Source organism: Phoenix dactylifera, unplaced genomic scaffold (assembly GCF_009389715.1).
Source record: "Phoenix dactylifera cultivar Barhee BC4 unplaced genomic scaffold, palm_55x_up_171113_PBpolish2nd_filt_p 002003F, whole genome shotgun sequence".
Taxonomy (NCBI): Eukaryota; Viridiplantae; Streptophyta; class Magnoliopsida; order Arecales; family Arecaceae; genus Phoenix; species Phoenix dactylifera.
In genome coordinates this window covers 23791-46059 of record NW_024069282.1, presented here as the reverse complement: position 1 = coordinate 46059, position 22269 = coordinate 23791, and the positions used below count along the sequence as shown (strand labels likewise).

Here is a 22269-nt window from a genome sequence, read left to right as displayed (position 1 = left end):
TTGTGTTTCATGTTCTCTTTCCTGATGCACTCCTTTAAGCACTGTGTGATTGTGGTTCCATAATCTTTGTTGGCTTGGACCTGCAAGCATGGCTTCATCTCCAGGCCTTCCAGGCTGTGCTTGTCTATGGAGAAACTAAAGCTTTTCAGGCTGTGCATGTTTACAGAGAAGCCAACGAAAGCTTTTCAGGCTGTGCATGTTTACAGAGAAGCCAACGAAACTGCGGATTGAATGATTTTGTACATAGCTGACCACTCTGAGAATATTCTATGGGTTAGGATGAGTGAGCTGCCCTAGTGTGTTTCCAGATATATTCGTACTATATTTGTATGAATCATTCATGGCTTCATTGTTGAGACAAATATGGTTGGGCATCAGAAAAGTGTGATCTAATGTCTATTGATTGGCTGTTTCCAGGGGGAGAAAAAATCTATTGATTGGCTGCTAAGATATTGGCTGACGTGTGATTGTTTTTGTACGCTTTGAATCTTCTGTAATGGATGCCATGTATTGGTGGACTTATTAATTTGTGATGGGGTGTTATGATTAGAATGGTGGAGGAATGTCCCGTGAGCGTTCGGGAATTTGTTATTGAAGGTCTGCGACTGTCGGTAGGACCACTAAGCTTTTCAGAGTGATGGAATTGTGAGGGCCAAAACAAAAAAAAAAATGGTGATCAAAGAGATGATGTCCTCAATCATCAGGTGCTTTATTTGTAATTCTCTGCCAAGGTTATGCACCAGTTGGTTTAATGATGAGTCTTGATGGTTTGTTGTCTCCAGGAAGGTGGCATGATGATCACAACAAAAATGATTGGTGGACCATTTGATTGTTGATGAATCTTTAATATATATTGTTCCATCCTTTCTTTAGAGGGAAGGCACTTGTCCTTTATGTTGGCAATCTCTTTCCTTGGACTTGTTTCAAGAGAGAGAACTTGATTTGTTGGCTTCCTGGTTTGAGTTTGAATTAATTAGAGAGTGAACAAATTGATCACACATTTATGAAGAAATCTTTGGCTGAAGGATTTATTGTTGAAGTAAAAAAAAGGGGCTCAAGTTAGCATACACATTACTTACCTTCATGTGTACTCTTGTGGATACGCAAGAGTATAAAATAAGAAACTATTGTTAAGAAAAAGAGGTTTGATTTAGTAAGAGTCAAAATAAAATTATATAAACCACCAATTTATAACCTTTTGAATTACCACCAATTTTCTTCTCTCCGATCATGTCACCGTGATCTACCAATTAACTCAAAATTGCAGCAGAACTCTCATTTTATACACTTATTGAGGCTCATGTGTCCTCTTTGTCTGTACTCATTATGTTGTTCTTCAAATATTTGCCATGTACTGTTCCCAGTTAATTATATAAATAAATTTTCTTCTGAATCTTAGAATTTGTTATATTAGAAGATAGAGCAATGAAGCCGAACGCAATTTCATTAATTTTTTTCAGGATGGAAAGATCACTTTTTATTTATAATTTAGGCAGTCAAGTGCTACATCAGAGCAACAGAATCTAAGGATAAATAAAAGATCAACTGAGAGAAATTCTATAAATATCAAATACAATTCACTGTCATGCTCATGCAACTTACGGCACTTATCCGACCTTGGTTAGGCAGCTATCAACTCAGAGATGAAACTGGCTGATATGAATTAGCCTGTTCAGTTGCAGCCACTCTTATTTTCTTTATTTTTCCTTTAATTTTCTTCTAAAATTTAGGAACTTTCTCAGAAATAATAAGAATTACAGCAAAGTTTTCTTTTAAAAAATCCTGATATTATATTCTGTTTCTGAAGACAGAACATAAGAAATTGAAGATGTGTAAATAATCAAACCAGTCCCACATTCTTAAGCCAAAACGAAGCAGCCTCACCCACATACCTGAAGCTGATCAGACAACAAAACCAATGGCCCTCTACAGAAAATAATTAAATAAACAACGAAACTCAAAGCTCACTGAATTGAAGAATTTTACCCAAAATCCTGGCTACGAGCTACCATTAATCTGTCTGAAGGCATGGCTTTCCACGACCTTGACCTTGCACCAATTGTTTCAAGACCTACAGCATCGGTGATAAGAGCTTTGGTGTGCTTAATGCACCAAACACCATTAATAACAAAATCCATACTTGTTATCACAGTTCCACACAGCCATGATATACTTGAGATGGGAAATCAGTTGTATTCTCGACAATATCATCTTGCCTTTTAATATCTCAAAAGCAGGCAATAGTCTGTTGAACTTGAAACAATAGGATTGGCAAAGTTTTTCTTTTATTATTTTTGAAAATCTTAGTCACTTTGTATACCACCTTCCACAAACTATGAGAAGATGTGCCTGACAAATGAACCTTCTGAGATGAAGTTGTGGGTGGTAATATGATAGGTACCAGCAGCCTCCTGTAACAAACTTCTGCATCATATTGAGTTCAACAAAAAAATCTTCCTCAAGCCATTTGATTTTATCATTCTGTGTTTGCTGACTTTGACCTTGTAAGACATGAAAATTTCCTGATTCGTTCCTGGTAAGGCAACACCATATGCAGTAAGCAGCCCTATCAGCAAAAGGAAAGGTGTAAGATTAAAAAAAAAAAAAAAATCAAGTACAGTGTAGGGAAATTCAATCTGCTAAAAAGAATTAGGTTTCTCCATCCACAAGATGAGCAACTACAACCTTTCAATCTGAAGCTTGCATTTATGATGCCAGGACTTGCGACTTTTGGTAAATTTCATAAATATGAACATCCCAGTTAATGGCATTAGCAAGACAAGTTGGAGAAATAATTGACAGCTACTCTTGCAAATGCACTTGTCAAGAGGACTTATATGGAGCTTTAGACTACTTCCACAGAAGCGACCCACTATGAAGGCAGCGACTATATGGAGCGTGGCACCTTCAAATCTGAAAATTTCATTGATTAGGTCCTCGGATAACAGTGGACCATGGAATCCCAGGTCACTCTATATACCAACTGTAATAGCCTTTAATTGTGAGATTTCCTCCAATTTACTGTAGGAAATCATCAAGAAAAAGACAATCTTGAGATCCATAATCTCAGCAATGAAACCAATAATGGTTTAAATTTTAAGAGAGAGCCCCTTTAAAAACTAAGTGCAAAGAAGCCCTATACTTCTGAAAACTGGCTAAACACTCCTAAAAATAAAATTAAACAGAGAATTATACCTAGGATTTTTACTCTGTGATCCCAAGTTGAACTTCCTTTATGCCAAATTCCGGACACTCAACAGAAACTGCATGCACTTGCCATATGGCCGCATATCCTGCCTATCAGAACAATTCTAACTATAGAATTTTAATTTCATCATTCTTCTCACATTTCCAATAGGAACTCTAATATAAATGTGGAGATGAGTGTCATATTCCTATAAAGATGGAGAGTGGTGTCAAGTTCCTCCAGCCCTCCAAAGGAAGTCTTTGTGCAGTCCTACAATGCATGTGGAACTTTCTGGGTGTTTTTGGTGTTGTTTAGTTTATCTACAATGTCCGAACTAGGTTTCGTAATCCAAAAGTACATTAGCTAATAAAGTGCATGTCATTGCCTAATCTTCATTCCTGGACATCTTACACCACTTTAGTATCCGTGTAATGATAAAAATGCAATTTTTTCCCCCCGCATCTTTTTGATTTACTTTGATATCAGTGAAAACAACACAACCTTTCAATAACAACATTCTTGAGTATCCTTTCCTACTTTCACATAGACTAAATTAGACAACAAACACTTAGAGCACCTATTAAAGGTCTCTAAGCATCAATTTGATAAGCATCCTATATAAAAATCAAAAATTTTTATCCATTGAGATTTCTTATATCATCTCTTCATTAATGATGACAAATTTAAATCCTGCAACATTTGTTAATATTTTTGTGAAGAACTACTCAATATCGTTTTAAACCATAACTAGGCAATTGTAGATGTGTTCAAAACCTTGCCTCTCTTCTCATCATTTTGAAAAGATCCTGTTTCTACCTTATACAAAATGAATCTTCTCTTTTCATCAAGCCAAGAAAGACAATCTAAAATATGTATTGGGTGACTACATGATAAAAATATCTTCTATTTCACTGTTCTTTTTATATTTTGTGAAAAATTAGCTTTGAGAAAACAGTATATGAACTACACCAAACAAATTCCATTAACCCTTCATAAAAAGGAAAGGATCTGCATGAGTGCATTTACCAAGTCAGACTTTATCAGGCTTGATAGGTATAATATCCAAACTTCATTTAAGGATGATCTGTATACGTCACTCAGGACAAGTGAAAGCATACATATTCAACTATTCATAACAACAAACAAAATAAATAGTAGGAACCAATGTAATAATACAATAATAAAAATAGTAACATAGCTGAGCCGCTATAGCAAAGGTACTTTGAGCAGAAATAGAAAGAACTCTCTACAAAGGTCTCAGGGTACTCCTAACAAACTTCGCTTTAGCACTGTCCTTTAACTCTTGCAGAAAAGAACATAGGAATTTGCATTTGACTTTGCCAGGCTTCTTCATTCACCGACCATTTCAAAACACTGGCAAAATTATATTATCCAGGAGATGAATGAAGGCCTAAAATTGTTTCTAAGATCATATTTTGCAACTTTAGACCCGTCCACCATGATGATACTCCCAAAGCCACCAGGAACAAGATTTTCACAGCTTTAGATCCAGTAGGGACCACAAATAAAGCAAGCATATGCTAGCTTGATTCAATATTGCTTGTCCATATTCTCCCCAAATCCTATGCAGTTTTCATCTATTGAGTGCAGATAAGAAACAAACTCAACCTCATTCTTAAGTAAAAACATGAAAAAAAAGGGGAAAGTACATTATGACTTAAACATAGAAATCAGAAAACAGATTACAAATGAATAAAAGCCATTCAAGTTAAGAAATCATTGGCCTTAAGAAACTGTATTTCCCACTATAGTACAAATTGAGTTTCAGCTAAGATGAAAGTATAAGCATATGATAGAAATATGACAACAAGCTGAAGAAGAAACTAGGTTGTCAGTGATAATTTGATGTGATTATTTAAAGAGAATGGAGACAGAGATAACGGCATCCAACAAAGGAGAGCAGAATAGTTAAAGCGGTGAGGTTCTTCAGTGGGGTCATATGTCGTAACATGAACCGAGGTTTATTATGTTTTGTATGATTTTGCACAAAATGTTTAACCAATAGAAAGGTTCATACAAATACGATGAGTGCCATGAAGATAAAGTATAGGTTTAAATTGTCATGCTTTGTGAGCCAACATGCATAGACTTACATTGGCCAGTAAAGAACATGTAGGCCAACATGTTTACATGGTGTAAAGGTTGATACAACTGACATCTATAATGAACCACACATACCTCAACAATTTTTGTTCATTCAAAATGCACCAAAAAGAGACTTTTCCTTGCCTAAACAATGAGCTAACCAAAATAAAAGCAGAAACGGCAAAATTTGTAATGTTATCAGCAGTTCCTTTGGATCCTAGAAGCTTTTTTTTGTTGTTGTTGATTAAGACTAAGCTCAGTTCCAAAATCATGCCCGTGAATGTATACGTTCATACATGCATAAAGACAAACACACATACAAGCCATAGATCGTGACTCAAAGTAAAATAAAAATCGAAGTGATATAGATAAGTTGCGGATCTCCATTCTTCTTATGAAAATTGTAGTTTGAACCATATTGAATCTAAGTCCAAGGTGTCAAATCCCATGGGATAAAGATGTTCTGGTTTGTCAATGGAATGGAACGCCCCACTATCTCTCCTGTTTGAGCATCTTGATATGTACCCTCTATTCTGTCCCCTTCTTCTTTTCGTTATTTCTTTCTTTCTTTCTTTCTTTTTTCTCTCTCCTTTCTTCCTTGGTTCCTTCCTTTTTTTTCTTTATTTCCTTTTTCTTCTTTTTTCTTCCTCTCTCCTTCCTGTATTTCTTTCTTTTATTCTCCCTTCTTTTCTTTCTTTCCTTTTTCTTCTTCTTTATTTTCCTTCTTCATTCTTTTCTTTCTTTTTCTACTCCTTTTCTTTCCATTTTCTTCTTCTTTCTTTCCCTTCTTTCTTCTTTCCTTTCTTTCTTTTTATTCTCCATTCTTTTCTTTCTTTCCTTTTTCTTCTTGCTTTCCTTATTTCCTTCTTTTTCTTCTCCCTTCCTTCATTTCTTCCTTTTTCCTTTTCTTTCTTCTTTCCTTCTTTTCTTTTTTCCTTTTTCTTCTTCTTTCCTTCCTTTTTTTTTTCTTTTTCTTCTTCTTTCCTTCCTTTCTTTTTTCCTCTTTCTTCTTCTTTCCTTCCTTTCATTTTTCCTTTTTCTTCTTCCTTCCTTCCTTTCTTTGTTTTCTCTTTCTTCTTCTTTCTTATGTGGATGGATTTGGGAGTCCTGCTCCTATCCCAATCCCATTTTCTCATAAGAACAAGATGGGATGGCAGGGATGCCCCCCATTCTGCAAAGACTTAAAACATTGTCTAAGTCCATACAGATCTCTCGATTTGCTGATATTGGTCTAGGTGTTATGTACCGATTCCATTAATTGATATTTGATATATTCACTTTTTTTATTGAAAATTTATGTTTGTGGTATCTCTAGTTTATTACTCTTGGGTTTCATGGACAAGGGAGAAAAAACTTGTTGGAATTTGACCTTTCTAGTTAACTATTTATTTATTCTGAATTATAAGTATTTTTTCCTCAAATTCTTAAAATTTCAAATCTTTCATTTGACCTTATTCTTATCTCTATTTAATAAGTCACCATTGTCAGCATTGGTGAGCTGTTGAGATATTTGTGGGTCTGTTGTAAAACCTGAGATCAATTGGAGAAAATCTTTCTTCATGCCATCAAGGCCTAACATTAGCATGGTTATATATCAAAGTGGTCCTTTTGTAAGTGGAATACAATCACAGAAAGATTTGAAGTTCTCGAACTCCCACACTCTATTATCTTGTGCGATTCTCTTTCCATCAAGATTTCTCTCCTGTCCAAAATTTGTTTCCTTCTTTTCTAGGAAACCGAGAGAAAAATGATTGGTTCTATCGCCTTCCTGTGTTCGTGCACATGAAGTTGTTCTGTGAGAGCACATAGGGGAGGCAACAATGATTTTAGGGGGCAGCATTCTCATGTGCCTCATCCTAAGCTAGACATGTTTCTTGTAAATTTCTTCTAATTTCTAACATGTGATATTACGATTGATTGCTAATATCTCAATTTCTGACAAAACTTATATCTTCTTATTTTGGTTTAAAGAGACAAGATTGAAAGAAATGAACATTGCAGTCATTCACTTTGGGTAATGAAACCTATGACACGTTTGAAACAAAATGAAGAAGTAAAAACATAGTGGTAAGATCTGCAAAAGGAGAAAAAAAGAATGAAAATCAATACATGCAAGGTATCCATAACACTGAGTATTGACACATGCATACTTAGAAACCCACTTCCAAAATCTTACATCGAGAATCTGTTAGATGTATGCCCTAGAAGCCAATCTGGCGGACACATTATTAATTCTGGGACATAAATTTGTACTTGATTTTATTATTATTGAATAATAAATGGGCATCTTTTCATTCATATTGTTTATGTGTCTATGAATCGTCCAAGGAATTAATAAGATGATGATGCATACTCTCAAGAGTTGAGAATTTGAGTCATGTATCATTGGTGATTAATTTCTAAATGCTCCTGATCAATGGATCATCACGAGGACGGTGATCGATCCGATCAGTGCACAGATCGCTTTCCTTATGGATGGACGAGACTCGAGTCCATAGTGTAGGGACACTGAAGTGAGAGTGCCGGTGCTTGTTAGAGAACAAGGGTACTGAGCGTGACCAAGACAAGAAGTCACTTGGATGTCTATCCACTCGTCAGTGACTTACTCGATGTTGCAGTAGTGTGACTGGTCCTTTGACCTGCGGTGCTTCGGCTATTCACAGCGAGGTTATTGTAGTTTGACTGCACATATATATGGTCTCTAGTCATATGGGTCCTTTTTGTGTAGATTGGCTGCAGTAGGTTCACTGTAGGAGTAGGGTATGCACTTACATGAAATCTATCGACCTTGATAGATGAGGAGTGATCCTATGTGATTTATTAGACTGAGTTCTAAGACCTTGGCCAGGGCAGAATATATAGTGGAAAAGAGTTTTCTACTCTCGAACTCAAGTCAAATAAATCTAGACATATGACAGACGACGGGGTTTGACGAGTTATCCATGACCTCCGGTCTGTAGGGATCCACGATAGAAGGACTATATCATACGATAACTGCACCTAGAGGTTCATCATTCTATTCTGCTGGGTAGCCACTACATACTGCTAGGTGTCACTGGTGGATGGTGAGACTCATAGGGATCATCTTGATGGTCGATAATCCCTGGTGAGTTGAGTTGAAATTGTTTCAACCCATTGAAAGAAGTTTTCAATGATATTGTGATAGAGATCGCAATATATCTCACTACCAGTCAGAATAGAACCTATGGGGTCACACGCATTAGAGGTATTGACCGATCCGATGGTTGAATGTGATTAGGAATCACAAATAATCAATTAGATTGATAAATGGATAACCCGCTAAGAGTTAGTGGTTAGAAGAAGGAATAATTGCAATCGGATTGCAATTTAATTTAATTAATTGAATTTAATTAATTGGATTTGATCATGAGTCCTACTTGTTGTGGGATTCATGAAGTTCTAATTGGATTAGGATTTCAAATTAAATTAGAGTCCTACTTGGAATAGGATTTCTAAAGTCCTAATTATCTTAGGGCTGAAATTTGAACAAGTCCTGATTAGATTAGAATTTTCTCAAGTCCTAATTAATTTTAATTTTAATCTAATTAATTAAATGACTCCTAATTGGATTAGGATTGAAGAGTTCAATTGAGTCATGGTTCAATTAAATTCTAATTGGATTAGAATTTGGAGAAATTAAAATGGGTGTACATAATCCTATTTTGAATAGGATTGGACCCATCCTTTGGACCCAACCCTCCCTACTTGATTTGATCAACTAGGGGCTGACCATATGGGAGAAGAGGGAGGGGCCCATGCCTCTCCCTTGGCTGGTAGCGTGAAGAAAAAAGGAGGGGCCATGCCCCTCCTATTTTGAATTCACAAAGGGATAAAGATGAACTCCTAAAATTTAGGAGCTCATCTCTATCCACACACCATAAAAGAGGGGTTCAAAGGGGCTACGAATTTTTCATGGTTTTTCCTTGGGATTTTTGGCAGCAAGGAACCTCCTCTCATTCCTCTCTTCAGCCACAAGAACAAGGGAAGAAACCAAGGGCGACGTGATCTCTTTCTTCTTCTTCTTTTGGTTCTAGCGCAAGGAAAAGTAAAAGGCTGCGAAGAGCCTTCGTTTCTTCTTTCTTGGCACTTCCTTCTTCTTCCTCCTCTCAAGGCAATCAAAGGTTGATTCAAAGGAGAGGACTTCAGCCATCTAAAGCCATCTCTGCAAGGGAGCTAGCACCCCGGGGAGATCCAAAGGCTTCGATCGAATCACTACCTCGTGTGGATACCTGTAGAGGCCGAACGCGTGTACGGCTTCCACTGAGCCATCATCAAATACCACGTAAATCAGATTTGCGGAGACCATCTACCCGCACAAGGTGAAAATCTGATCTTCTTAATCATCACATTAAAATGGTTTAAAATAATTTAATTCTAATCTATCTATAAACGAAAGGTTTTAAAACACGTTCATGCGATGAACGGATCCCGCATATGTTTTTCCGCTACAATCTGAAAATTATTTCGAAATTTTCATGGCATATGAGGGATGCTAACAGAATCTAGATGAAAACTGCAAACTCATTACAGAGCATGCAAGCAACAAAGTTCAAGTTATAGTCAGTATCAAACTTCTTGGTCAGCTCAATGAACATCAGAAACTGAAGTATAAATGCTTCAGCAAAGATAGGATGAAGTGTAGCATCGAACATATACATCAGAAAGAAGGTGCCAAAGATGGATAACATTACCAATGGTTTTAACCATAAGTCATGCTCCAGTGCATCAATCAACCAGAGGTTGAAAATCCTATGAGAAGGGACAAGAATGAAAGAAACCCAAGAAAGAACTGAGTAGACGGTAAATCAAGGATGTTGGCAACCAAATGGAAATGAAACCGCTCTTTTAAGCTAAAGGGAGGAATGGGGAAAAAAAAAAAAAAAGCTCCTAAAATGTAATATAATGAAGTATCTAACTACTTGGTGAGCAAATCATCATTATGAACAGATCAAGGAACAACAAACAAATTCATGTAGCCCAATTAGAAATCACCGAGAAATAACTATAAAAAATTGCTGGCAATGACTGCAGCATCTGATAGAATCAAGGTTGAATTTTTCGAACAAATTTGTATCAAGAACCAAATATTAACAGAAATGAGACTAGAGGAAATAGAACTAGTTACCTCGCTCCGATAAAATTCAGCCCCATTGTCTTACCATCATCCTGCCCTCAAACAAATAAAATTACTAGAATTCTAGCTCACTCCAATGCATCTAAGAAAACCCAAATAAATAAACCAATCTAATAGGGGATGGAAGCTTGGTAGAAGGAAAGAAGGGGCGAAAGATGAAATTTTTAGAACAAAATCTGAGATTTACAGAAACAGGCAACAAAAGTCGGGATTTTGAGAATAGATTGCGGTACCTGACAACAGATTAGAACAGCTAAAGACCAGCGGCCGAAAGAGAAAGAGAGAGAGAGAGAGGAGGCAAAGCCTTGATGTGGCGAGTTTCCCCCATGGCCGGCGGTGGCGAGAGGAGGAGGACGAGCGGAGATTGGGGGAGGATGGGAAGGAGTCGATACTCGATAGGGACAGGTACCGAGTTCCCGTAAAGGCTGATACGGACCGTGGACCTGGATATAAGTTTCTTACAATATAGGGATCTTTAAATAAGTTTGGCCGAATCGTAGTAATATCTCGTGAAACAAAAATTTCCGATACGCCCCTCACTCGGTGCACAATTATGTACAGGTACAATTCTTACGTCAGTTCCCATGGGATCGCAGATTTGTTTCTGCGGCCACGAGGTCCACAACGTGAAACTTTTGACGGAAAATTTATATAATACCCTTACCATTTCTTTAATTATGTTTACGCCCTTTGTTTGCGTTTCTGCACATGAATTGCAGATTCCTTTATGCGATGAATTATTTTTATGTACCTATACAATTCTTTAATTATATGTATATCCATCTATTCGTCTCCTCAAGCTATCAACTTCGTCAAAGCCAAAGAGCAGCAGCAGCTGTAGAGAATCATTATATAGGCTCTAATAAGCCAAGCTAGACTTAGACAAGTTATGGCAAAAATTTGCATGACATAATGGGATCCCCTGATAGTTTGAGCCCACTGATACATCTTGTATAATAAGGGAATGCCTCTTCATGGGTGGTATCATGAATGCTGATCAATCCAACTGAACTAATGACATTTGTGCTTTGAAGGTTCATAGTCGAAATGGACGGAATTTTACTCCTATCTGAACAAAATATAGAATGATGAAACCATAAACATTATATACAATCAGTAATCGTGATGCCTAATATGCGACATGAAGCAATGTCATCGTCGTGACCTCTCTCTCAATATTCTCTTCTACCAAAGGAATATGCGCATGGACCTGATCGAACAAGAGTCGAGTCGCCTCGAGCTTTGGCATCATAATACTAAATTTTCATCAGATGATCTTAATTTCAGTCATGTAATCAATGGTAGATGGAAGCCTGTGATACATGTTTTTCACTGGCCAAGCTGAGCCAACTTGCAGCATGAGGTAGAGCCATTAGTATACATTTGAGCTAAGTAACAACAAGACAGCATCCACAGAACAAGTGCTTTCTTAGTAAACAACATTTAATTACTTGACCTTGATGCCAATTGTAACATCTTTTTTCCATTTAATTATACAAATTAATTATAACTATACTTTAGGCAAGGAATATAGCTTCCAAGCGTTTGTAATCACTAAATTCCCCTACTTTCTCACCCCTGTACTTTATTCTGAATAATACCCCACTTACAATAAGAATCACTTATCACACTCAGGCAGTATGCATGGAGATAACCAAAATAAAAGTAGACCCAGAAGAACAAGAAAGCAATAGCACGAGTGACCACGTAGTGCTGCTCTTAACTTCTTAACTCTGAAACAAGGAGCTCCTTTTGGGAATACCCAGTACTAGGAGAAGATCACCTCCAAGGATAGAAAAGGAGGGCATGCATACTGGGAACAGCTGAGAGTTCTACAACAGAAGACAAAGGGAGAAGAGGAAGGAGAGAAGAAGAGAAGAGACGAGAGCGAGAGGCCCCACCTGGTGGGACCCAGAAGGGAATGACGAGGGGGAGTAACAATAGAAGCAGGGAACTAGAGGATTGGGCGGCGGTGGAGGGCAGTTGCTCCCGGCGGAGGAGGGAGGAGGAGGAGAGGCTTCCACATCTGGCTGCGACGGCGGTGGAGGGGAGTAGTAGTAGACATCGGCCGGAGGGGAAGGCGGTGGAGGGCACTCGGTGGAGGGTTCCGGCGGCGGCAGCGACGGCGGCGGAGGAGGAGGGGAGGAGGGGAGGGGCTGGCAGGGGTTGTCACAGGCGGCGCATACGGTGCAGGCCACCCCGTCTGGGGGAGGCGGGGTGGTGGCCAACGGGTCTTCGTCTTTGATCACGACCGTCGCTGACGAGATCGACGGCGAAGAGGCGACGAGGAGGAGAAGGAGGAGACGGCGGAGAAGCGCCGGTGAGTATTCGGGAGGTGTCTCCATCGCGGAGGGATCAGAGAAATCGGAGCTCGTCGTGCTCGCCTATTATACGAGAAGGTTGGAGTCCGGTCACCGCGGTCTAAGCGGGATAATAAAATATATTAAAATAATGAATACGTTACGGGAAGTTGTAATAACGCTGACACGTGTAAGTACTTTTTATTTATTTATTTACTTTCCGGTGGCGTCAACGTGTGGGTGCCGCGACTAGCACGTGTTGGGAGGCCCCGAGGACGGGTTGGCACGTGTGAGTTTCTTCTGACTTCTCCATTCCCTAGCGGGGCTTTTGAGTGATCCAAGGAAGAGGTAGCGTTTAAGTTAAGAGACGGTGGGTTGACTGGATGAATACTGATGAGCCCACGGTTAGGGAAGGAACGGTCGTGATTCAGTGCTGGTACAGCAGATGTGGGTGGATATGGGAAGCGTTGGGGAACACACGATGACCCGCAGTGTATTATTGCTGGGGCGATGGCAAAACTTGGCTTCCACTCTGCGACGTAAACTATGTTTTGAGTTGTCGGTAATTGATCTTACTAGAGATTTGCACGAGGACTTTGAGGAGAGGAGTATTCGACGTTCACATATTTCGGTTATCCAAATAAGAGATCGTGGTTGTTCACATCTTGGCATCCGGCGACCGTTGGATCATCCACTGTTTGCTTTGAGATCTATGCAGCGAATGAATGATGGAATTTGGAGCGCTTTAAGATCTGTGTAATAGATGGTAAAAAAAACTCTGATGGTACATTCTTGAGTTGGATAGAAGGATTAGAAACAATAAAGACTTGTTTGGATTTTAAATCTAAAAACAAAGACCCATCCTGGTTTGCTTCTCTGATGGTACGTTCTTGGGTTAATATGGTTAGGATACAATGGAAAGAAGAGAAATAATAATAATGTCATAGTTTGTCTTCACTGTTCCGGTTTCGTTGATACAGCCAAGATGGTCGGGGCATCAATATCCTTCGGTTATCTTGGATCCCGGTTTTTCATACAGTATTGATTGTGTCATCCTGTTTTGGCAGGAATTAAATCCTTGGTCACACTCATATTGAGGATAGGATATTCAGAATACTCTGTTTCAATGTCCGCATAGCAACAGAGTTTGGATTGCTGATAGGCTTTTGTTTATCTTGGCAGGTAGATGCCTGCAACCGAGATGGGAGGAATACAATATCCAAAGGAGGCTTCAAATATGGCAGCCCCAGCACAAGTGAATGTGAGAGCTGGCTATATTCTTTAGCTTGGCTGGCCAGCATGCAATTTTCAGGGCAAACTTTTGGGATCACACTTGAGTGCATGAGTATAACAATGTCCATGAAGGTGGAGCAGTAGCGGGATTTTTCTTGCTATATCATGGTGGACTGCTCATAGCCATGGGGCCAATTTCCATTCCTACTCAATTTGACCCTGTGGCTAAACTTACTGCTGCTTGCCAGGCTAACAAATTTGATATTCACTCCCTTTAGGTTGATTGAATTTGGGAAGGAGTCTCTTTGTTTGTCATTAAGGGCATTAAGGATGTTGCACTCTTTTCTAGCTCAACCTATGTTAAAGATTTCCGGGCTAATCGACTGCTATCTAGGAACATGTTAATTTGTATGGTCCAAGAAAGTAAAAAGTGAATTTTTCATTGGAGCAATGCATGCCTGAGAAGCCAGACCCAGAAACTCACTAACCATAGCCATAGTTGATGATAGAGGTGGGACAATGCACATAGGATAACACATGTTTCATGTATGGTTAGTCCATCGACCATCATCGTTGGAGAGAGTGGTGGGGCAATGCCCATTGTTCAAATAAAATTTACAAGGCGAATTGTTACAACTGACCTGAACATAATGGCAAGGTGGGGCTCATTAACCATTATATCTACCAAGAATTTTCTCTATGACATATTTCGTAGCTACGACTATTTTGTGTCAAGGTAAGAATATACATCACATCTTTATGTTACAAATGGCCTCTGAGTATTGTAGTACTAAGGAAACCATGTCAATGGCTGCTGAAGATTCATGCAAGTATGTAGCTTCTGTGGTACATGTTCTATGGGATGATGCCACCAAATGACCTGAGAAGCCGACTAGAGATGCTGATAAACAACATGATTTGTGAAGTCTTAGTTTGGTTGCTGCAAGAAACAGTTAAAGGGCTTCAACACGGCTGAAAAATATTATAGCTCAGACAAGTCCGCAACCATCAGCAGCGAAAACCAGAGGCTGATCATATCAGTAAAACGGTTTAAGGAAAACCATTTTGTGCCTGTCCCGAAATATTAAAGTTGATTAATTAGGTCGTATTGAAATGTTGTTGCCAGAACTGAAGTAAATAGAAAATTACCAAGAGAGCTGTGCATAAAAAAAAATTCAGAGTTGGTAGTACAATATTTAATCTTAAATTATGATGCTAATTTCTATTTTGGTTTTCATTCAAAGTTTCAGAACAAATATGTTTCAAATCCTTGTAATTCCAAATGTTCAGAGTAAATGCATGTTTAAATTACATAGGCAACTAAACAAGCATCGACAGGAACAATACAGAAACCTTGAATTGCCAAAAGATACAAAATCATGAGAATGGAAAAAATAATAATTAGGAAATATGATAATCTTCCATTGCCTCCAATATTTTGAAGTCCTAAAGATAAAGTAGCAGCATCCCTGAAGAGCGACACGATTTATGAAATGGATTTCTAATTTATTTATGCAAAGCTTGATATTACTTCTCAGATGATAAATTTTAAAATGCAGCACATGGCTTGTAAGGTTTTCCTAAATCATGCAATTATGCTTCTTGAGATACTAAAATATCCTGCTTCCTACTTTTATTGCCTTTCAGTATAGTTATCACTGCTTCTGGTTGCTAAGCCTAGTAGAAATGTTCTAATCTCATTCAGAATGAGTAAAAAAAATCTTGAACTTACTCGGGAGTATGACTGGGCATCATATATGGTAACACCACATGTCCCAGATGTCGAAGCCCAATTCTGAAAGCTTGCATCATATCCAGGCCTGGGTGGCTCAGAGTGATTAACTTGGTAATCTATAGTGCTTTCTGGTAAGCTATTTTCTGCATCGGGCTTGAATGTGTTCTCCCCAATTAAATTCTGACAATAGGGCTGGTAAGGGTACTGGCCTCCTAGCTGCAGCCTCAAGCATGCATTTTGGCTGAACTCATGCAAAGAATCCTCTTGTAATTGTTCAGTGGCCTCTGCTTGTTTACCTGTGTTGAAGTAACCAGAATAACTTTGAATAGATGTGTCTGTGGAGCATCCGATATCTCTACAAGACAAAACAACCACATCCATCACTTTAGCAAATATATTGGATAAACCATTTCAACCAATTTAAAGGCGATGAGAATGGTGATATGCTGAAAAGATTATTAAGGAGTGTGCAGGTAATTTTGGTGCATATATCCATTTTCAAAAATGATTCTGACAAACCAAACCCAATGACTATATTACCATATTGCAGGTTTAGGTAACGTAATATATGCTTGGAACCTTTCACAAAAGGATCCATCCATGTTTTGACTAAAGGAACAAGTTGATGCACCAAAGTCAAAGAAGTCAACAACAAGAGATTGACCTTACCAAAACTTTCGTCCACAATCTGGCATGAGCCAGAAAGAGTTGAGTTGATACATTTTCAATCATTCATAAAACTTTATGATCAAATTTAAGTTACAAAAAGACTCTGATTATGATAAAAGTCTATAACAATCAGGAGACCCTATTTTGACTAGGAAAATAGGTAATAAAATAGTTTACGCATAAGAGGAATTAAAAAAATTGATCTTGTTCACCTATGAGGTAGTAAATTGCCTGCCCACCTCTGAGGTAGTAAATTGGGGTCTTCTGGAAGCATCATTTGTTGGCCATCATTGCTATGAAGCCATGCTACAGGTGATGGACCATGCTCACCGCCTAATCCCAAGGGTAGATGGATGTCATTTTGAAACTAAAAAATCAGTGTGATATCATTAGATAGCTGCTATTGATAAAGAAAGGTGAAATCTTTTTCTAATTTAAGGCAGCAAATGACTGGAAGCAGACCCATATATTCCACCAAGAAGTGCTTTTACCTGGCTACTGCAATCTAGAGATACAAGTTGCTTTCCAAGGTTTTCCTGTCATCACAAAGAACAGATGATCAACCATTAAGATGAGGAAAAGCTAAATAAAAAATTATTACAAAATGTGTGTTTACTATAGTAAAAATATTTTCTTCTCCTAATCAATGTCTTGTCTATAATATTAAATTTCTATCAAAGTGATGATTCAGATATCTGTACTATTGTTTTATATATTAGGGGCAGAAAGTACTTGCATAAAGCATGAGAAAATCAGCTATCTAACTTAAAAGGTTAGCTCTTGGTAAGTTAGAAAAGCTCCCGTAAACGAGTAATAAATCTAAATCCTGAAAGCTTTATCTTTTTGGTCCATAAGATGTGCAGCCTCAAAGCTGAACATCACTTTTGGTGATGAAACAGTGATCACTAAGTTAGCTAGAAATACATATCTTTCAGATAAACTGTGCTTAGCTCTTTCATTCTATATATTGGGAGGTATTAGCCGGTTCTGCAATAGTATCATTCAGGTATGAATAAAATTGCTAATATCAATGAAACACTGTCATTAGAGCAAAGTAGATTAATGTAGATGGTGTTAGCCTTTCTGTAACTAAGTATAAACTCATAGAACTAGTAAAAATATGCAGGCAAAGCTATGCATGGTTCACCATACCTCCCCATACTTGGTGTACTGAATTGCATCGGTATGATACCAAGGTCTAGTACGACAAAGGAGCTCAATCAACTTGTACCAGGTGGAATCAACTGGTTCCCCCCGGTTTCGGGTTGTACCATGGCTAGGAGTGAGAAAAGGGCCTCTTGACCTTATATTGGTACAAGAGATATACCATATGGTAGCAGGTATACCATATAGTATCAATATCGGTACAGTACCGATACAATGAACCTTGAGGTCAGATGGTTCTATACCCACTAAGGCCCTGTTTGGCAGAGCTGATGACAGTAGACCTTTCAGAAGTAGAGCTTTTTAAAGTAGAGCTTTTATAAAAAACTATTTTCTATTTGGTAATTATATTTCTAAAATGCTGTAGAACTTTAATATGTGTTTGGTAAACAAACTAAGTACTTTTGGTACGACAAAATGACGATAAAGGACATTGCATAGTATTATATAACATAACATAATAAAATATAATATGTATTAATATATAAATATATGATATAGTATAATATTACTGTAATGCAATATAATATTATTATAATATAGTAATATAATATTGTATACTATAGCATGATAATATAACAAAATTTGATATTATATAACATAATATATCAATGTATTATGATATAATGTAATACAATATTATATTTATAGTATAATACAATAATAAAGATATAAAATATTATAATTATTATTATTATATATTACTATTTTATTAATATAATATTTTTAGGAACTAATTTTTGGGTTCCTTGTTTTATTTGTTGGAACTTCTGCAAATTTCTATAATATAAAGGAATATTTTCTATAATTATAATATTTTATTATGGTATTTTGGTCCAAAAAGAAAAAATTTTATAAATTAAAACAGCTTTTTGACGCATGCTAAAAGTGCTTTTCCAAAGAAGCTCTATTTTGGAGCTTCTCCCCAGGAGTTGTTTTAGCTTTCTGGCAAAGCTAAAACAACTTTCTGATATTTTTATCAAACACCTCTATTCCATCCAAAAGTATTTTTAGAGGGTCAGAAAGTGCTTTCTGGCCCACCAAAGGCTCTGTCTAACAGGGCTTAATTCCCATCTCAACCAAGCCCATGCATGATAACTTAGTCCCCGAGGCTAGCATGTGATGATGAAAGAGTGCTAAAATTGTCATCTAGCATCCCACTCTAGAAATATTGGATGATTTGTAAGTAATATAATCATGAAAAACAATTAGCAAAATGAGTTGGTTAATTAGGCCTAAGGTCCCCTGCATAAACCTGTGCAGCTAAGCTATGGTGCTATATGTCATTTAGAATCATTATGCATACAAGCCACCAAAATATGCAACAAATATGAAAAATGTTAATAAAATGACCATTTAATAGACAAAAAGCAAATGTCCAGAATGCCAAGGAAAACATACCTTATGCACCTGTATGCGGCTGAGAGATTCCCTGAGAGATTGTTCCATAGCCCTAATATGGTCTATGTCATTAATCTTATCAGGATCAGTCCAATAACTGAAAAGGAACAGCTGAATGTTAAATATAACAAAAATCAATGCATTAATAATACTGGAAATTAGAGCAGCTCAGTGATTTACTTGTTGCAGTGCCATAAATGGCTATATTACTGTAAAGATCCAAAAAATTTTAGATGTGCATCTTCTAGCGTAATGCAATGAAATGTGAAGGTAAAAAATTTTTTTGCTTTTTGTATTTAAAGGGAAAATGCTTGCAAATACAGATTTATTCCATTTCCCAAGACTATCTAATGCTGGGTGCACTTCAATCATCTGTCCATGCTCCACCCTCATGCCACAATCAATAAATACAAGAGAGAGCCCTAGGATTGAAAGGCAACAGGACACTATATTCCCTCTCTTCCCCTTTCTTTGTAACATGTATCCTTACTTTCTTCTTTTCCTTCCTCTTCTCAATGTTGCTAAAGTGTTTGTTGAAATTGCATGATTATGCTTTGTTCCGTCATCTTATCTAACATGGTCGTTCATTTCATAAATGGTCTCCCTCTGTTGTTAGGTACTTAGAAGCATGCTTCTCTAATCGTTTGGCATTTTCTTGATATCCAAGAAAAGAAAGCTGCAGGTCAAAGTTCAAAAATATTACCTCAGTCTCTTCTGTACATCTGATAGTTGAGCTTGCAATGACCGTAAGTGATTTGTTAAGTCCTGTACAAGGGATTCAATCAAAACCGTGTATACAAAGAGAGAAAAGGCAATTCTTATAGAATAGAATGTTGAATTTGTAAATGTGATGTTTGTGATGAGCACCTCAACCGTTTGGCTGCTGCATAAAAACAAAAGAAGAATATCAAAATTTTGAAACTTGAGTTCTGCTATCCAAATAAATTTAAGATTATCTACCTTGAACCCATGAAATCTTGAATATTAACATCATGGTCCAGTTTCTTGAATGTCTTCTTCAGTGCCTATATTCTCAACAAGGAAAAAAGAATAAAATTTTCAGATATGCATAATATTGATCCAAAGTTGCTTGAGGTCATACTGAAGTATGAAACCATGTTCCGTTGAAGGGAAAAAAAAAAAAGAGTTGTTCAAATAATGGCTAAATGATGGTGGACTTACTTCGAGGCTCTCCAATTTCCTGTCCAAATCATGTAGAAACATTCATTAGAAGGGTTATAGACATTTAGTCTGAATGCAAGGAAAAGGGTACACAGGTCAGAGGAATCTATTTTACCTTTTTGCTCTTTCTTGTGGAGTTAGTTGGGCAAACTTTGCAACAACCTCCTCAATGGTGCTGCATAAAGCAAAGAATAAACATCGAAATGGAAAGAAAATTGTGGCGATTATCTAACTTCAAACAAAGAATTAGTAGAAAGAGGTGCTGCAACTAGTAAATACATAGTAACCATGTGATATGATGCAAAATAGCAATAATCCAACTAAGATGAATTATCGGTATAAAAAGTTGATTGAGCTAGTAAGCTATACTTTTTTTAATACTTTATTGAAGATGCTAATGGTTCTCAATTTGACAGCTGAAACGGTTCTTACTAATCCATTCTCCAAAAAAGGCTACAAGGAACAATTAAACAACCAATCTTCGGGATCTCTTAGAAATTACTTATGGTCCTACAGCCTAAATAAAGTGCTCTAATTCATTTTCATTCTACAGCCAATTAATTATTTGATAATTGCATTTGAAAAACCAAGAATAGTTGAAATAAAGATGAAGGATTAACAGCTACCTCCGGTCTCCGACGCATAATGTCGGCTTTCCAGTGGGTGAGAACATGAGAAGGATGAGATCGATGTCACACAATATCGATAGCTCCTTAGCCTTTTTCAATATTCCCGCCCTTCGTTTCGAGTAGGTGACCTGCCGACCACTGCTGTTCTCCAATTTCTTGATCTTTAGCTTCACCCTCCCCATCCTTCGATCACCAGCAGCAATGCTCTAAATTATCTTCCAATCCTCTTCCCTTCAAATTATTGCAAATCCTATAAAGAATCCATCTTTCTTTGAGAAGTTTCTCCAGAACTAATTTGATAGTATATCGATGCAGGAATCAAAGCCTGGCGCCTCAAAATCCAATTTTGATATTAAGAATCGAATCAGAACAACCCAACTGGCATCTCGACGAGGAGATCCCAATAGAAGAGAGAACCAAAGAAAGATCAGAATCCAAATATTGCGTGCCGCTCGCTCCCCAAGATCCAATTTCTATATCTGTTAATCCAAAAAGAAATCCAACGAAGACAAGGAGGAAATCACCAGACCCAGATATCAGAACCCATCCAACTCCAAAATAGAATCGATTTCTCCGCGCCCATTGCGAGTTGAAGCCAAAAGGGCGCCGCGATCGATCGAAATGGGTGAAAAAGGAATCGTGATGGAAGCCGAGAAGGGCTTAAAGAGAAGGAAATGGGGAGAACCCAATGGACGAAATCGAGAGAGAGAGAGAGAGAAGCGGGAAGGCGGGGTCAGCGAGTCCGTCCAAGAGGAGCTGCTTCCCTAATAAATCTCTCGGGGCGGTTAATTGGCCGGACCGGGAACAGGCAGTTGAACCGGGTCGTTTTAAAATCATTGGTTCATAATAACGGCCGTTGCAACGGTTTCAGAGGAGACCCGTTATGCGATGATTGATGGTTTCTCGTGGCGCGTGCGGTGCACATGAGAAGAAGATTGATGAATGATGACTGATGGGATAAGATGAAGAGATTCTTTTGCTATTTGTTGTAAATGATCTATTGTTTAAATGTTTCACATATGTTGTTCACTGTCTAAGAAGGTGAGGAAGTATAGAGGTGATGGTTGGACAAACATGAAATGTTTACATGGGGATAAAAGACGAAGATGGGGAAATTTCGACTTGTAACTTAAAGTAAAAATTAACATAATTCACAATATTTTTGATCTTCTTTCCAATTGACTCTTTTTGAAATAAGTTAGTAAACTTTATGGAGATTTATCGATATTTATTTTGAGAAATAATGGATAACAACTATAAAATGATGGGGTTTTTTAAAACGTGGAAGAATAGTATTGGTAATATATCAGGTGGACTTGTTGAATATAAGAAATGTGTGAAAAGATTGACAAAGGCTCAGTGACTTCCAGTTAAGTTAGACACTGAATGCATTCACTTGAAACCAACCTAAGTTTGATTGAAATCCAAAAAGCTAACTTGTTTTAGTTAGGATTCTTTTATTCTTGAAGATGGCTTTCAAAAAATGCATTGGAGCCTTATATTACCAT

General features: G+C 37.5%; 3 protein-coding genes across 10 annotated transcripts; all 3 read right to left on the bottom strand.

Moving 5' to 3' along the window:
• Positions 1-2125: 2125 nt before the first annotated feature.
• On the bottom strand, positions 2126-10893 carry LOC103712423. 7 transcript variants are annotated; one of them, XM_039123054.1, is made up of 4 exons: positions 10682-10880; positions 10440-10480; positions 2686-2913; positions 2126-2533 (listed from the first exon to the last, which is right to left on the bottom strand). In XM_039123054.1, the coding sequence occupies exons 2-4, from the start codon at positions 10463-10465 to the stop codon at positions 2308-2310; spliced, it is 480 nt and encodes a 159-aa protein (XP_038978982.1). In that variant the 5' UTR covers positions 10466-10480; positions 10682-10880; the 3' UTR covers positions 2126-2307. The 7 variants fall into 7 exon arrangements, 3 of the variants coding, with proteins under 3 accessions (XP_038978982.1, XP_038978981.1, XP_038978980.1); XM_039123053.1 differs by having other exon boundaries at positions 2126-2566; positions 10440-10530; positions 10682-10874; XM_039123052.1 differs by having other exon boundaries at positions 2126-2566; positions 10682-10874.
• Positions 10894-12280: 1387 nt separating this feature from the next.
• LOC120109303 (branchpoint-bridging protein-like) lies at positions 12281-12793 on the bottom strand. The gene has a single exon (XM_039123056.1). The coding sequence runs from the start codon at positions 12791-12793 to the stop codon at positions 12281-12283; it is 513 nt and encodes a 170-aa protein (XP_038978984.1).
• Positions 12794-14528: 1735 nt separating this feature from the next.
• On the bottom strand, positions 14529-21485 carry LOC103712424 (agamous-like MADS-box protein AGL65). Of its 2 annotated transcripts, none has more exons than XM_008798942.4 (11): positions 20759-21485; positions 20248-20307; positions 20133-20151; positions 19911-19975; positions 19818-19833; positions 19654-19715; positions 18951-19047; positions 16877-16921; positions 16625-16752; positions 15714-16071; positions 14529-15052 (listed from the first exon to the last, which is right to left on the bottom strand). In XM_008798942.4, exons 1-11 carry the CDS (start codon positions 20941-20943, stop codon positions 15032-15034), a joined length of 1056 nt encoding a protein of 351 aa, XP_008797164.2. In that variant the 5' UTR covers positions 20944-21485; the 3' UTR covers positions 14529-15031. The 2 variants fall into 2 exon arrangements, with proteins under 2 accessions (XP_008797164.2, XP_026662485.2); XM_026806684.2 differs by having other exon boundaries at positions 19818-19830.
• Between the last annotated feature and the right edge of the window lie 784 nt (positions 21486-22269).

What these genes read in the sequence shown, in the direction of transcription:
- LOC103712423 (XM_039123053.1), bottom strand. Translation starts at nt 10,465, where the DNA reads ATGGGGCTGAATTTTATCGGAGCGAG. An exon ending in CTGAATTTTATCGGAGCGAG is followed by an intron (nt 2,914 to 10,439) that starts GTAACTAGTTCT and finishes TGAAATTTTCAG; the next exon opens with ATTTGAAGGTGCCACGCTCC. An exon ending in TGCAAGCTTCAGATTGAAAG is followed by an intron (nt 2,567 to 2,685) that starts GTTGTAGTTGCT and finishes TTTTGCTGATAG; the next exon opens with GGCTGCTTACTGCATATGGT.
- LOC120109303 (XM_039123056.1), bottom strand. Translation starts at nt 12,793, where the DNA reads ATGGAGACACCTCCCGAATACTCACCGGCGCTTCTCCGCCGTCTCCTC.
- LOC103712424 (XM_008798942.4), bottom strand. Translation starts at nt 20,943, where the DNA reads ATGGGGAGGGTGAAGCTAAAGATCAAGAAATTGGAGAACAGCAGTGGT. An exon ending in TTATGCGTCGGAGACCGGAG is followed by an intron (nt 20,308 to 20,758) that starts GTAGCTGTTAAT and finishes TGCTTTATGCAG; the next exon opens with CACCATTGAGGAGGTTGTTG. An exon ending in CCCAATTTACTACCTCAGAG is followed by an intron (nt 16,072 to 16,624) that starts GTGGGCAGGCAA and finishes TTTGTCTTGTAG; the next exon opens with AGATATCGGATGCTCCACAG.